The sequence below is a fragment of the Numenius arquata genome, chromosome 2, assembly GCF_964106895.1.
Source record: "Numenius arquata chromosome 2, bNumArq3.hap1.1, whole genome shotgun sequence".
NCBI lineage: Eukaryota > Metazoa > Chordata > Aves > Charadriiformes > Scolopacidae > Numenius > Numenius arquata.
The window spans coordinates 107,654,091-107,671,463 of NC_133577.1; the positions used below are offsets into that span (position 1 = coordinate 107,654,091).

Consider the following 17,373-nt stretch of genomic DNA (forward strand, 5'->3'; position numbering starts at 1 on the left):
GTACTCAACCTATTTCTTGTTGAGCTACCAGACACATATGCAATTATCTATTGTGCTTTGGGTTTATAATTAGACAAGTGTAAAACTACTTACAGAAATCTAGTTGTGTTTCAACCAAAAGACAATAAACCCAAAAATAAATTTGCAAGTCAAAATAAGCCACGGATGGGATGGATGGCATTTTTATGTTCTGTTCCAGCTTACTGCAGTGTTAACAGTGTGCATATTTTAAGGTGCAAAATTTGCTACTCTAGGATAGTTAAAAATCCTTGGCAAAGATGTAATTACTGCACTGTAAAAAACTTTTGCAATTCAATTTAGTGTCAGCAAGTTTAGGTATCTTTTGCATGATTTTGTCATCTTTTAAAAATGGTACTATTTTTATACCCATTATTTCAACAGGTTTGCTAAAAAAAAATGAAATACTGACCATTAAGAAAACATCCCTTTTATGAAAACAGACAGATAATAACTAATGAAAACAGTATTTTTACTTTTTCATTTTCTAGAATAGATTTAATAATAATCCTTTCCTTAACACAACATGATATCATAATTAATTATGATAAACTGGTTACTAAGATGGTTTCATGTTGTTACTCCCATGATATAATACTGGTTGCTATAGTGATCAGATGGGGTTTTTGTTAATCACTTGTCAGATTGGTTACCTCATGTTTTTCAGAGACTTTGAGCAGAAATGGAAAAAAGGAAAAAGTTGGCTTTATAATATTGCTAAACTTATAATGCTTTTTCATTTTGCTGCTATGATAACTCTATTTCTTCTAGGTCATTGCTAGAAATATCTGCTATGAAAAAACATACTATGCCTAAAAATTGAATCTTTTAAAGCAGAATTCATCCTTCATGTATTTTCCTGCTAATTGACTCTACTTCCAAAAAACCAGATGTATAGATGTGCAAACACTGTTTTCTACTCCTGAATATATCTGTACAAATATATCTCAAGCCTTCTGCACTTTATGGAGAATAACAGATGTGTCTTGAAAAGGCAATTGACTATTATGACTTCCTTTGTGTTTTATGTAAGTTTTACAAATATTAAAATGACATTGTGTAAGCTAGCAATTTTTTTGGAGCAAAATCTTCATTAATTTCATGATATACATTCTAGAACATACATATATTCCAGAAAAAATGGTGATTACCATTAGGATTTTCCCCGTTAGTTCATTCAGGAAATCAGGATGTAATTAAGGTTTAAATGATCAGGTTATTATTATATATCTGACAACACAACAGCAAAAATAAACAAGATTTATCTATCTGCCTGTCTTGTAAGTACATCAGAACAGCATCTATATCCAGAGTTTTCAAGTTTCAAGGTACTGTTACTGCTGATAAGGAAAAAATTTCCTGTCAGTAGTTTAATTACTAGAAATAGTTAGAGAAATAAAAAATAACCCATAAACAACCTTTTAGATTTATGGAGAACTCAAAAGTAAGAACAAAGGGCAACTTAAATTAAGAAGTCCTAGTCTTCCATTCAAACAGGGTCCCAGGAGGCATATTAAAGCAATGAATAGGAAAAAGCTCCATAGTTCGCCAGCTGAGATTTTAATGAGACATTTCCCCTTGCTGTGGAAGGGGTTTGTTCAGGAAAGGGAAAAGGCTGCTCACAGAATATTCAGTTAAAAGGCATTGTTGGCTTTTACAGCCACTTTGGCAGTTGATCGCTGTACTAACCTTCTATTTTGGCATATTCTGTAAGTCGAGTGTAATTGATCAAGGCAGCCTTCTCCAGACATTTTCTAACCACTTTCTTCACTTCTTCCGCTGGTATGGGAGTGGCAATATCTTTCATTAAAACCTGTGCCAGAGACAATTACCACTTGGTTATACTCATTACCCCAAACCCAAGGGAAAAGGATAAAAGTATTCTAATGTTACTACAGATCTGATAATGACTAAAGGCAGAAAGCAAAAGGGAACTATTTCAGCTGGAACTAGATATTTGTCTTTGAAGGCTCCTATTCAACCCTGATTTGACTGCCTATATGGTATTTATATACAATACGCCTACCGTTCGGCAACTTGCAGCCTGTCAGTCAGTCTTCACTTGGGTGACGCCAAGACCAGCATAGCAAGAGCATTTCGTGGATGGGCTGGATCGTGGTACCCACTAAAGTTGTGAATATGGAAATTTGCTTGGTTCTCACCTGTGGAAAAGCTTCCACTATTGCATAACCATTGACTCTTCAACAGTGTAAAGGAGAAACTGTGAACAACACCATCAGAGCTAGCTAATACCGACTTGTGTTTCTTCCTTCATAAAGTTATGCAAATTCAGCATGTCCTTGCTGTGAAAAACAGTCATCTAGAGTAGGCAGGGGAAATACTGACCTTCTGGTGGAATATTTTATTACAGACAAGTAGAAAAACAGATCATATAAAGCTTTCCTAAAACCTGCCAGTTTTTAAAGCCTATTGTTTTTTAAAATATAGGACTTTGATAAAATGAATCACCTGTTGCAAGTGAGGTAAACTGAGAATATATGTCATTTATGTCAAATTCTCTTTATATGAAGAAATGACATTAAAATGACTGGGATCTAAGCTTTTTTTGAATTCATACCTTCACTGGGCTCCTGCTGATACATTCCTCCGGAATCTCTGCTGGAATTTAAAGTTCCCTTTCCTCAGAGAAGTCTGAGATGCTTTTGCCATTACAAGGTCTTCTCTTTTCCAGTGAATACAAGAGAATTTGCTGGGCAGGAGTTTATATTTATAGCTGTCCATGACAGTTTTGCTGCATATAGCTTTTTCTTCTTAAATTGACTAGATTACATGTTTATGGAAGATTATTTGGATTATACAGAAGCTTTTTAATGTTACATATCATTACAGACAACATCAGTAGCACAGAACCCATAGAAAGCAGGAAAGGGGGGCTATAGAGTAGACTTGTACTACTTTAAAGGTAATGCTGGGCAATCATTAAATTATAAAGAAACAGAGAATCACTACTGTGGCTTGAAGTGAAAGTCCAATAAATAAGTCCTACAGAAAACAGCTGCTTTCCTCTGTGGAAAATACTGAGGAAAAAACTTCCCAGTGAACAATTAAAACCAGCAGTAAAATACCTGAGAAGACATGAGTCTGCTTTCAGCAGCCTAAAAGCAAAAGAAAAATGCAGATTTAGTACTCAAGCAGAATTTAAAATATGTTCCCAAACTTACCCTTTCAAGTAATGAAAGTGTGGCTTTTAAAGCTCCTTCAGGACGTCCAAAAGGGAAACAGTATCTTAAAAAGTTAAAAAAAAAAAAAGGAAAAAAGAAAAAAGAGTAAGAGAAAGTTATCAGAATTATTATACGTAAGTTAAGAATTTACTTTGAGATATAAGTGTACACAACTGGCATTAAATTATGTTAGCAGAAGACTCCCATATGCAGAGCACTAATGAGAGCAGAAGGGCCTCTTCAGTAGTCTGCTATGGAGCATATACATAGTACAGCAGCATCAGACCACCAGCAGCTCAGGCCTAAATCAAGAAAAAATATGAAAGGCAAAAAGCATAACTTCCACTTTCTCAACTATGAAGGATATTTAATGGTGTCTGATGAGCCTAATTGTCATCTTCCTGGAAAGAGGTACTATTTGTCATGTAACCATGCCAGCTATTGGAGCTGTGAAGTAGCAGTCTGTATATTATATCGTTTTAATATTGGATTAAGATAAAGTGTCAGATATTTAAGTTTCTAGAGATATATGGGAATAAAAATGCCTGTAGATATTCCATGTTTTTTCCTATTCTATTATAAATAGCTTGGAAAACCATTTTATATTATCTTAATCTTACCAGCTACAACTGAAACCATGCCCATTTCTGTCCCGATACTTCTAAAATCATGTAAATTAAAAAGCGATCCCATTTATAGCTCTGTTTTTCATTTTTGTCTACTGAAGATGTAATATAACAGCTCTATGAGACCACAGTGCTTAAACAACTGTAACCTCTCTTAATCTTGTCTATGAAATCTTGCTGGATATCCCCAACTGGAAAAAGGATTTTTTATATTGCTGAGATTATTTTTTTGTTATCATTACTCACTGAGAATGGTAGCCTCATATTCTAATGTTTTCCAATAGTAAAATCTTTTCTGATGATAAAAGGATTCAGACAGTGAATTTTAGATATAAATTTTGGTCAGCCAAAATAAAGCCCTGTAAATAAGGTCAAAAAAGGATTTCCTGCAGTGAGAATTCCAGTATTTGCTTTGCCTCATTGTGTTTCATTCTCACTGTAGTGCTAATGTTTTTTGGGGACAGGTTAACAAATTAGCAAAGCAGATTTAATGAACCTTAGGCGCGAAGTCATCTTAAAACAGAACACATCTTTAGGTGTTTTGTCTCCTCCTCCCTTTGCAGCATATTTCCACAATCCTTGACTTGTCTTTCCCACTGTTCATTCCTATCAGCCTCTAATGGTAGTTTCAGAATAGATGTCACCCTTTTAAAAATTATAGTTAACATTTCAAATCAAAGAGTTCCTTCCAGGTATGTCCTGAAATGTAAATAACAAGCTTCCAAAACCCAACCAATTTTAAGTTCTTGATGCAGACAGAAGTCCCATGGTAGAACAGGGGTTACTCAGTTTACTGCAGAGACAACAGGTATGAGTACAATGTAGGCAACAAGCTTGCACAGCAATTGGTGCAAGGAGCTTCTGACAGAGAAGATTTGTTTTCTTGAGATAAGCAATTAAAGAAAAGGAAATGTTCACAGTACAGGCCTAAAGGGATACTCAGCAGTTCTGCCTCTGTGCTGCTGAGGAGGCAGGGAAGCAGCATCTTGCTGGCAAGGAAAAATTCAGTCTCTTGGATAAAACCCCTACGGCAGCTGACTTCACACTGCTCAGCTGTGCCAAGGATGCTCCCACATTTGAGGGGCTCTTTAAGGACAGGGAGACATAGATGGTGAGAGTGTTCCGTTCATTTATTAGACGTATGGCAATTGGGTCTGTGACATCCAAGAGAACAAAGCAGTAAGTTGCTAACTGGGTACAAAGGTAGTGGACCTCAGGAGATGGTTATATGTTACCTAAGGGAGAACAGAGAAGGAGCAGCACTTGTGGTCTACATTAGTACCAGTGACATACAGAAGTATAGGAGGAACACTCCAGAGATTAAATTCACACAGCCAGGCAAGAGGTTAAGTCCAAGACGCTCATGTCAGCTTTCTCTGAAATATTTGCTCTCCCACATTTGATGGCAGGCAGGCAACTGGAGTCTCGGTGGGTAGATAAGATGTCAGAGAGGAAAAGTTTAAGTTCCTTAAGAACTGGGAAATATATTAGATAAGAGCCACCAGCATGGGATGGGCAGACTGCATTTTAATCACAATGGATCCAGGCTGATAGCAATGAAAATTAAAATTAAAAAGGCCATAGGAGAGTATTAAGACTGGAAGCCGTGGGTTAGCTGACAGGTGTGGGAGAGCATCTTTTTCAGATGTTGTGACCTAGTGACCTAGGTGGACACAGAAAATGTTCAGTACATCTCTGAAAAGGCAGGAAGAGAAATACACTCTTCAGGTACACTGTCCACAATGACAGCTGACCAGTGCATGCAATGCTAAGCAATGCAGTGAGGGCAAAGCTTAGAAAAGGTCCTACATATGACAGGGAAAAAAAAAAAAAAAAAGTGCTGTTGATCTTTCAAAGTCTGTACCACTGACCCTCTAATTAGGATGATGACAGTGATTAGGAAATGTTAAGTGAGATTAGAGGAGCTGAAAATTGATGACAAATAGTAAGAGATTTCAACTACACACATGTACACTTGATCAATGTCTCTTTAGGATGAGATATGATGAAAATATTTTCGGACACAGTTCTGAATTTCTTCTTTGGACAGTTAATTTAGGACCCAAGGGAAAAGATGTTATTCTGGATTTGGTCTCAAATGTGAAGAGGACATGGTTTGAGAGGTGCAAAGCAGGAGAGGTGCTCTGTAGTAGTGATGATAAAACAATAACATTTAATAATGTAGCAAAAGAGAGCAAAAAAATTCAGTACATGTATATTTAGTACATGTGGATTCAAGAATGGGAAGTATGAAAAAACAAAGAACTTGAAAAACAAAAGCCAAAACCTTAAAGCAGCAATCAAAACAGCAAGAAACCAACAAGCAGTCTGAGGGAAAATTAAAAAAGCAGGAGATCAAGTCAAACACATGCCACAAGTGAAAAAAAGAAGTGTCCAAAAAACCCTCTCTGTGCAACTCCATGAGAAAGATAAAGAGGTTACTGTAGAGAATCTGGCATTTAAAAACTGTAAAACCTATCCGAACAAGGACATGAAAGTTTCTAAAATATTCCAGGGCACATGTACATGTCATGGATATTCAAACTGACAGTAGAAAGAACAGCGGAAGCAGAAGGTCCCTTTCAAGCCAAACCATTCTATGATTCTATGATTCTATACTGCTCTGTATTGCTTCTCTGGCAAGAGCTATTTAATCCCATGGACAACAGGAAACAGGAAATGTGTCAGGAAAGTATCCTTAAAGAAAATAAAGGAAGGAAGCATCATTTTCTTTCCCCCAAAGGAATGCCCTCCAAGAAGAACCCTAGCTCAGAGACGAAGACTGCTATGTCCTCTATGCTCAAAAAATCCCCAACAACCTAGTTGCCAATATGACAGATATCAGTGAATACTGGACACCTCATCAAATCAGAGGAGCATCCAACAAACTTATAGCCAACCTTGCCAAACAAAAGAAAGCCATTTCACACAGCACTATTTAAACTGCAGAACTCCTTGTCATAAGGTGACACAGAGACAAAAAAATTCTATAAATACATTCTAAAAAAGGATTAGATTGACAGAATAATGGCAGATAGGTTGGCTTAGCATGATGAACTAATAGACTTTTATGCTAAGCTTCATAAACCATCAATTGCTAGAAAAGAGAAGGAAATATCACCCCAAGTTTGCTCTGTTTCTTGTACTCCTTCCCTAAACATCTACTGGTATTGACAGTTCATACATATGACAAACTCTTTATTAAGGATAATGGACCTTAGATGATTTAGGAAAGATAAGTGTATCATGAAACAAAGAAAATTACATCAGACATTTAGAAAAGATTTAGCTGCCATCAATCAAAGATTTTCTCTGAGCATATGATTTTTCCGATCAGTACTAATCCAGCAATTGCTATGGCTCAGTCATTTTCATTCAATTTTCTTAGTTAGAGTTATAGAAAGCTTAAAGTTTAAATGCTTAAAAACCAACAGAAATCAGGCCTATATTCTTGCACAGTCTTTTCTACCATAGAAAAATTCAACTCACATGACACACAATTAAATTTTAAGCACAATCACTTATGTAGATAGATTATTCCAGATTTAATATATTTAAAAATTCTTTGCAGTAGACTATTTTATTTTCACTCCACTTGTTTGAGACCAAAATTGAACACCAAGAGAAAACTGTTCCAGAAAAAACCTAGTATTCATTGAATAAATTATACGCTCACCTGAAATGGCTTATTTGGTTTTCTAAAAGGGAGGAAAGTCTGTCCTTAATCTCTTCAAACCTTTCTTTCTCTTCAACAGATACTGTTCCAATTCCATCTGGCCTGTAATATTAAATATTTAATAATTGTTGATATATCTTCATGCTGATTCCTCTTTGAACAGTGTTTATTTTCAAAGCTTTTAGTTAACATGTGCTAACTCTCCTTTCCCATTTCCCATTGCCTTGAAGGATAAACAGTAACTTGTGAATATAGTTAAAGAACAGACCGCAACTAGACAAACAATTTAACTTTAGAGCTGAATTTTAAATTCAAGTCCTAAGTTCCTACCTGATCCCAATACGAACACAGGGTACATACATTTCTCTCAAATAATTCCCAAAGATATATAATATTCTTTCTCGGGAAAATTAGTACTACTGGCAGAATAGAGTGGCCTACTTGCATCTTGTTGAATTTCAACTCCTTGAATCCTCCAGATATTTTCCCAGAGGCTCAATATTTCTTAAAATTATTTTAAAATAAAGGTGGGAGGCAACCTACAGTGAGAAAAGCCAGAGCAGGCAACACCTAGGAATCCCCTGCTTAAAGTGAGCATGGATTTTGATCCCTCACCCCTATTGACAAATAGCAGCAGGTAAACAAGACTTCCATATAAAATAGCATAATGGATGCAACAACAAATAGAGTCTTTAAAAAGTCTTTAAAAGTCTAAAAAAAAGTCTTTAAAAACCAAAAACACTAGTAGTTTTTTAAACGTCAAATTTAAGTCCCATTAAGGAATAATAAGCTTTGTATTAAGTATGTTAAGCACACAGCCTAAATTCTTAGCCTGAAGTTGTTATTACTGGATTTATATTAACATAGTAACAAAAATAAAGAAATTTACATACACGTTTCCCAAATGGTATTTTTGCCATGCAGTCACAACTTCCCCACATAGAGCAGACTTTAAAAAGAAGTATCTGAAAACTTCCAGTAACTCTCATAACTTCCAGCTCCAGGGTAACAAACCAGCTACTACTTCCCACCCGAGCTTATGAGCCTGACACTAAGTATTGCTCTGCCGTGTACCTCCTTCAGAGCCTCCAAAACTGTACCTCAATGTTTCTAGACCTGAGAAAATTGTAGTAAAATGACCTGAAGAAAGACAACATTCTATGAATGTTCTAAGAATATTTCTCGGATTTTATGAACATCTTTTTGCTAAATTGTTACTTTAACTGTCTGCACTATACTTAAACCTAGAAGGGATAAGTTGCCACCTGGTCATGACATAAACAATTCTCTCACCCTTTAAATCACTTATATTTGTGATCTGTCAAGTCAAGATGGAAAGAACACCTCAACTCCTTAAATTATTGTGAAGACAACAATAAAAATCAGATATGGTGGAGATATGAGTAACCAGGCACATCAATATACTATTGTATAAATTTGATGTGAAAGAGCCAATAACTTATCTTCTCTCTTTTGATGGATGCCAGGATACTTTACCTCAGCCTTCTGACAGATAGAATGGGTTCAAATTAAAGTAAATTGCACCGTCTGATTTCATTGTCAGGAGAGATCGTGCTCTGGAGTGATAAAGTAAATAGTTCTGTCATATTAAACCTCGCTGAGGCATGTCATATATATGACAGAAAAGACCTAGGGGTCCAGATAACAGTAAGTGAAAAAGGTGAGCCAGTAGGATGTCATATCTGTCAACCTGTACTAAGGCTGGGATCGCTATGTAGCGGGGACCTGTCACTTCACTGAGTTTGTTGCCACAAAGAACCTCGCTGACAACACCTAAAATTTTCAGAACTGTTAAATATATTTTCAGTGGATGTTTGCATAGTAGCAAATGTTAGAAAAATGAGTGTCTACAGCACTGAAAAACTTTCTCTTGAAAACATGTTTTTAGAAAACAGCACAAACTCTAAATCATTATTTTGTTTCTTCTCATTAGCCTTATTGCAACAAGCAGAATATAAAAATACATTTTCATAACATGTATTGTGCTGGTGATAATTATTTGCTACTCTTGGGAATATCTATCTACCACTGAGAAAAAAGAATCCACAGAAAAAAGAATCTGACTCTGAGATGAGCTGAGATAGAAAAATAGATAAATAGTTTAAAAATTCCCACTCATTTTATCTTCTAGATATTTTTCTTTAATTGCTTTAAAGACAGAATAAAACAAAGTAGCACTGGTTTGAGCTGGTTATTTTTATTTAAAAATTATTGTTCCTGCCAAGAAAATCAGACTCAAGCAGTCATTTGGTTTTCAAAGATTTAGTGGTGTTCCTCAGGGGTAGGTACTGGGACCAGTGCTGTTCAACATCTTTGTTGGAGACATGGACAGTGGGATAGAGTGCACCCTCAGTAAATTTGCTGATGACACCAAGCTCGGTGGCGCAGTCGACACGCTGGAGGGAAGGGATGCCATCCAGAGGGACCTGGACCGGCTTGAGAGGTGGGCTCGTGCAAATCGCATGAAGTTCAACCAAGCCAATTGCAGGGTCCTGCACCTGGGACGTGGCAATCCCAGGCACAAATACAGGTTGGGCGGAGAATGGCTGGAGAGCAGCCCTGAGGAGAAGGACTTCGGGGTGTTGGTGGATGAGAAGCTCAACATGAGCGGGCAGTGCGCACTGGCAGCCCAGAAAGCCAACCGCATCCTGGGCTGCATCAAGAGAAGTGTGGCCAGCAGGTCAAGGGGGGTGATTCTACCCCTCTACTCTGCGCTCATGGGACCCCACCTGGAATGCTGTGTCCAGCTTTGGAGTCCTCAACACAGGAAGGACATGGACCTGTTGGAACGGGTCCAGCAGAGGGCCACGAAGATGATCAGAGGGATGGAGCACCTCCCCTATGAAGACAGGCTGAGCGAGCTGGGGTTGTTCAGCCTGGAGAAGAGAAGGCTCCGGGGAGACCTCATAGCAGCCTTCCAATATCTGAAAGGAGCCTACAGGAGAGCCGGAGAGGGACTCTTTGTCAGGAGATGTAGTGACAGGACAAGGGGTAATGGTTTTAAATTGGAAGAGGGGAGAGTTAGACTAGATATTAGGAGGAAATTCTTTACTGTGAGGGTGGTGAGGCACTGGAACAGGTTGCCCAGGGAAGTTGTGGATGCCCCATCCCTGGAAGTGTTCGAGGCCAGGCAGGATGGGGCTTTGAGCAACCTGGTCTAGTGGAGGTGTCCCTGCCCATGGCAGGGGGGTTGGAACTCGATGATCTTTAAGGTCCCTTCCAACTCTAACCATTCTATGATTCTATGATTCTATGAAACTATGCAAAAAATATTTTACAACTAAAACCAACAACAAATGTGCCTTTCCTACAATCCCAAATGTCATGGATAGTGGTTTGGACTTGATTTTTTCAATTCAATACCAGTATTCAGCTTTCTTATTGCAGCCTGGGACATCTCTTTCAAGAACTCAACCAAGAAAAATGATCAACTGTCTTAAGAAGAGTTTTCATTTTAACATTATCTTCTCAAGAAGGTAAAGGGAGAGTGAATTTTTCTTCCCTCCACATTTTTTCCTCCTTATTCTTCATAACTGCTTTTGGGATTAGAGAACTAGGTGAAACACTGAACGCTTGAAACCTGAGTAGCCTTCTCTCTATCACTTATATTTGTCTTCCATTTTTTAAGAACTCTGTCAATTGGATTTGGACTGGCCTGTCTTGTCTGCTTAGATCACAGTCTAACTGGCACAGATGTAATGCTGTCTCTGGTCACAACTCAAATTGTTTAATTCACTCAGACTTAAATATCAGAAGAGATTTGAAATAAATACCTCATGAACTGGAGCTAGTAAATTCAAGTGGGAAGTAGCTGTTTGACCATAAGATATGTAAATAATGACACCAAAACCAGAAGTTGACCAGAATTTTTAAAGAAACTTTTACTGTGACAGCCTTGCAGGATTGCTGTCCTGATGGCAGTTACTCTAGGGAAGGTGACCGATTGGGTGGTGGATTTAGGTTTTCATCTGGGAATGGACTGGTTTTCCTCACTTGATATAATCCTTGGAGTACCCTCTAGAAATATTTTGATGTCTAGAGGTCTTAAAACCTGTAATAATTTGCAGAGGTCACTTGAAGTATTATAGGATTAAGATGCTTGTCAATAACTATGGCACATGATATAAAAATGGTATTCCAGTTCCAATGGGAATTAGATGTGATGGGCACTAGGTTAACTGTAGGTTGTTTCCAGCCCTCAACTTTGGAAACAGCTTCTCCTAGTGGCCTCTCAGAGAGTGAATTGTTACCTTAAGCAAGACTGCTTTGTTGAGACAGCCTTGCAAAATACTAACTGGATAGGACTGGCTTTTCTTTTTTCCTCTGGAACATCGTTGATACTAGTGCTTTTTATATATTAGTATATTTTATAAATGCTTAAAGTCTTTTCAAAAAGCCTTCCTCATTTAAAACACAGACCATCACTTTGGTCTGTCATGAAAAAAAAGAGTATGAGGAGAGGAATGCACAGACTGATAGTCTAACATGCACACACACTCACTTAGATAAGAGCAGTAAGGCTGACCAAAAGAATGTGCCAGAGAAAGATGAGAAATTGTCATGAAAAACAAAATACAAGGAAAATACTTCAGCTAAGGTCTTACTTCAAGATATTTATGTAATAAACTACATTTCAAGGGTGTAGGAAAAACAAAACTTAAATGTCATCTTGGCTCCTAGAAACAAATTGTTTTAGAAGACTCCAGTGCTTTCTAAGAGCCCTTGTTTTTAAATTCATAAGGATGCACAATAAAATGAAAGAACAGTGACAATTTTCAAATTAGCAAGATAAAAGTTTGACCTGTTTCTTACTAAACCGAAGATTAAATTGTTTACAAATTTGATGTAGAGATTTTATTATCTATTTATAGGACTTTAATACCCAAGGATTTTAATACCCAAGTTTTCCTTTAAAACACATTTGTATTAATTAAGGCTTTTGCAGAGTCCATGGTTTATGTTTGATAAGTCTAAGAAAAACAATGATTTACATTATCAGCTTAGAAGCAGGCAGAGCAGACGTCTTTTTATTAACAGAAAATGAAGAGAGCAAATTATCACGTGGTATTTAAACATAGTTTTAACCAGCAGGCACTTGAAGACCAAGCATTTTGTTGTTTATATTAACTATTCTTCAAGCATTCTGACAAAAAAAAATGGGACAATAGAGCCTTCTGCTGTGTACATTTCTCAGGCTGATCCTACATCTGCTTGCAGGTCATACCCTCTTTTTCACAAGTGAATGAAAAAGACCAATTCTGGGCCACTAAAACAGATTAAGATGATAAATCAGGTTAATTTTAATGATGTTTTATAGAGTTATATTTTAGGTGGGATTCATTAATGCCCTTCTACCGAAAAGCTAAGCATGTACTAATATAATATCATTTTACCCAAAGTATAAGGGTATATGCAGGCACTAATCAGTTGAAATTAATGACAAAACAATGCATAATGTTTAGGGAAGGTGAGAGTATGTAATAGCATTAGCTGTTCCTTCATTGCCTACGATGGCAAGTATCACCTTAAACATTCGGAACTTTGTTCTAATATTTCTTAATGATGTGTGAATTGTGGTTAATTTTCTATTGACAAGTTCTCTGAGGCTTTTCAGAAACAGATTTGTTTTGATATGATGAAAAATGTGCCTCTGACAATATTGTAGCAAGGAGCTGCATTATTATAACATTATTATAGTTACTAGCACTTTCCAATACAGGACAGTATCCTTCTTTAAACCAATGGTGAGGTCAGCATGGCTTCACTTGGTACCTGCAACAGGGTGAAGAACTTTGCTTCTAGCTTTGAACTCAGGAGAACTCTGGTGATATCTTTCTTGTGGCTATATACAACAGTATTATATAGAAATAAAATAAAAAAAGTAGGAATAAAAAACATTTTTACAACAGTAATATACAGAAATAAATAAAAAAAAGAAATAATATAATAAAAATCTGTCACATTAATGAACAACATTAATTAAAAAAAACCCAAACAACTATTCAGAGAGGCCGCACATGAGAGGTTTGGGGGTATGATGCTCATAAGCGAACCACTTAAAAAGGAGAATACAGATTGAATTAAATAAGGTTTACCTTCCCCTTTGCTCCATATACCTTGGAGATTATCAGCTTCCAAAAATGAAGGATGAACTGGATGATGCAAGACGCTTGGCACAGGGCACTACATAAAACTGAAAGACCTAGTGAAAAAGTTCTATTCTCAGCATCGCCCAAGAAGCCTCAGAAAAGGGGAAGATCACATTCACTTGAAGAAAAGGTATATAAACGTCCAAGGATCAACTAGTTTTTCCAGTTTTGAGAGAACACTGGTTCTCATCTAGAAGCACAGACTCAAATTGCATACTGATCCTAAAAGGTATATTTTCTCATTCCATTATTCTGAGGAAATGGTGACTGATAAAACTTCTGAATAAAAACATGCTCTTGAGTATGAGAAATCCACTTTCATAATTTCCATTACAGAGGACTGGTAGAAAAATAAGACAAATTGCAAAACCAAAAAGACTCCTGTTAAGCCTCTAGATACTGTATCAAACATGGGAAAGAATTTATATAAGATGCTGATTTATGGAATACAACTTCTGGTGTAACACAGTTCCCTAACAATCCTACACTGTAAGGGATCTCAGGCTCCTTCCTCCTGCTGCTAGACAGCCTTGGAACAGATCTACGATTAAAGCAGATGGCTCAACTGCCAATAAAAAACAGCGAAAGAAGACCTTTCACCTGCAATCATTACAACATAGGCAGAAAAAATGTGGGGTTGAGAGTGAATAAGCAGCACAGCAGTAAGAGGATGCATTTTCAACTGCTTAAAACTGAAAGGTTCCACAAAATCCTGCTAGCAATAGTTTCTTGGGAAAACCATCTAAAAAGCCTACAAGCAGATAAATGGTGAAACTACTGACTTAAGTTCTGGAATTTTGGATTAAATCTTATTACGTATCTAGATATTAGATATTTATGTCTTATAAAAATAAATATGACATAAAATGAAGGAAAAACCAGCAAGACACAGAAACCCTTACTTTAACTCTAAAGTTAATTTAGTCAGAAGAGAAGGAAGTATCTATTCAGAAACTCCACAAAAATGATTACAAGAGACAGAGAAATGTACTGATACTATTTTCCTTATTTTTACAAAGTTCCTTGTCCCCAGTTTGAAAGGGATGATTTATCTGGACATTCTCTTTTATCACCTGACACCAAGTGTAAAATTGCAATACATGATTCTTATCACAAAACACTGAAAAATGAAAAGAAATATATGGATGCATAGCGCTCTCTGAAGTTTCCATAGCTTCATTTCTCTTATGTGTTCATTTACTCCACTTTAAGATATTTCCTCCAAATGTAACAGGAGCAAGAAGCCTATCAGAGAGTGAACAGTGCCAAAGGATGGCAAGGATCTAAAAGGAGCTCTCAGAGAGGGCAAGGCTATTGCAGAGATATAAAACAAATTCTTTGCACTGCTATTTTCTATGAAGGAAATTAAGAAGATTCCTATGCTGGAACCCTTCTTTGTTTACAGCAAAAACCCCCACCTTTATTTTCAGCACAGAATCTGTCCAAAATTAAAGTAACTAAGAAGAAGCTTATGCAACAAATTAGAAAATGAAAATTAGTAAGTTGTCAGGGCCAGAAGTGAATTACCTATGGTTGTGTGAAAGTCCTCACCAAGAACTGCCTTCCTCCTGAGGAATGTGAGATCAATTTAAAATCAGAAGTTTCCAGGGGAGGCAGGGGGAACTACAGGAACTATAATATAAGGATATTTAAGATTAAAATTAAAGATAACTGCATAAATATTATCTATTGTGAAGAAATCTGTATGGCTTTGAAGCCATAACTCAGATAAATGTTATCTTCTTGAAGTTCTCTAAAGGGATCAAAAACAGGTGGATTGGTGTGACCTGACTGACATGTTGTACCTGGATTTCCAAAAATCTTTTGTCAGAGTCCCTAACCAAAAGCTTTTAAGGCAATTAAGCAGCCACTGAGTAGGAGTGAAAGTCTTTATATTGACAGTGAAAAAAGAGAGTAGGAATAAATTGTGAGTACCTGCAGTGGAGGTAGTTATCAGTAGAGTTCTGCGGGGATCTATGCCGAGACCTCTGTTATTTTACAGCATTCATAAACGACCTTGCAAACAGCTAAGAATTGAGATGACAGTAAATGTAATTGCAACGATAGTTATGTGGCACAGTGTGGAATTCCAGAAGGACTTTATAAAATCAAGCAGCAATAAAACAGCAAATATCAAATTAGATAAATATAAGGAAAAATAGGTTGCTATTCAGGACAGAGATCTTGATGTTATGACGGATAATTCCATGAAACCATTCCTGTTCAGTAGCAGTCAAAGAAGCAAATCAACACTGTGAATTACCAGAAAAGGATAAGGAATTAGCAGAAAACATTCATCCAGTGTAATCAGAGCATACTTCAAACATAGTTCTTGAATCTTAAACAGCAAAGAAACAACAGAGAAGGATTTTTTTTTTCTTTTTGTCTCTCCTCTGTCTCTTCCAATAGCAACAGAGAATGAAACGAGACATGCAGAAGTCAAGTTCAAAGCAAGAGTTCTTCAAGTAAGAGGCAGAGTTGTGGAACTTGCTGCCAAAGGTGTTGAGGGTGCAAAGGGCTTTACACAGGTTCAGGGGTGCAATGGACAAGTACATGAAACAGAGACTCACTCCAGGTTACCGAACAGGCATATTCTAAGCTGCAAGGAGTTGGAAACTGAAAGAGCACTAAGAGGAAATATTGCATGTGGTTGCCCTTCTCTTCATTCAAGCAGGTCAATGCTGGCTTAGAAGAGCCCTGACTCAATATGTCTCTTCTATGCAAACACACATGCGCTCAAGATTTCAAAATGAAGGCAGAAAGAAAGTATTTATCTTCAGTTATAAACTGATTTTTGTAGCCTTACTTTCCACCTTTACTTCTCATACGTGAACTTCCAATAAATCAGCTTGCTTTCTGAATAGAAAAAAAGTGTAACCGGAGAATATGCTTGAATTTTGAATTTTTCAATTCAGTCTGTAACTCAGCAGGTGGAAAGAAGTCACTTTGCACTTCATGTGGTACCCACCAGCATCCATTTCAGACAAGAGGGACTGAATAGAAGTCACAGCATGAAAAGTAGACAAAAGTGAATGTGATGGGGAAGAAAACAATAGCTCCTACCTGGACTGTTTAGACTGAAATGTCAGCATTCAGGAATATACTATAGTTTCTTGTTCTGTCCATTGCACTATCACCAGAGATACACAAGCTTATGCATAATTGCAGTGCAAAAAGTTCACTTATGAACCAATGACTTTGATGGGGACCATGTAATGGAACATTTCAGAAGAAAAATATTGTAAAGAGGAGCCAAAGGAGATGCTACTGTAAAGTTACATAGCACCAGACATACAGCCAACGACAGCTGATTTTATTTACTGGAGGAAAAGAAATCAGTTGATTCAGAAAAAAGGATGTGTTTTTGTTTAAACACTCAGAAAGGCTATTCTTTTACTATAATATTTTGCTCTTTGGCTATTTAGAAAGAGAATGTCTTAAGAATGTCACCTACAAAAGCAGAAATACCTTTTCTACATAAGCAATTTGTTAGCCCAATTGTAATGCTCTTCCCAGAAGGAAAGGAAAGGCACGAATGAGGCTTGAATTCCTCAGTCTAAGGCTGAGGTTGAACATTGTGTTTGACTCTGCATAAATATTTCTGTTCCCAACCAACAACCGTGCCATAAGAGACACACTAAGTAGCCGTGTGAGTGATAACTCTGTCAGAACTTGTCACCTATATCTTCATCTCAGGAAAG

At 36.9% G+C, this 17,373-nt stretch overlaps 1 protein-coding gene across 15 annotated transcripts in view; it reads right to left on the reverse strand.

Moving 5' to 3' along the window:
• CADPS2 (calcium dependent secretion activator 2) overlaps positions 1 to 17,373 on the reverse strand; it is a 318,019-nt gene that overhangs the window by 78,112 nt on the left and 222,534 nt on the right. For all 15 annotated transcript variants that reach the window (XM_074168769.1, XM_074168768.1, XM_074168766.1 and 12 more), the window contains 3 exons: positions 7,503 to 7,604; positions 3,201 to 3,264; positions 1,708 to 1,831 (listed from right to left, as the gene is read on the reverse strand). In XM_074168769.1, the coding sequence (XP_074024870.1) occupies positions 1,708 to 1,831; positions 3,201 to 3,264; positions 7,503 to 7,604 (290 nt within the window). The remainder of the gene's footprint in view (positions 1 to 1,707; positions 1,832 to 3,200; positions 3,265 to 7,502; positions 7,605 to 17,373) is intronic.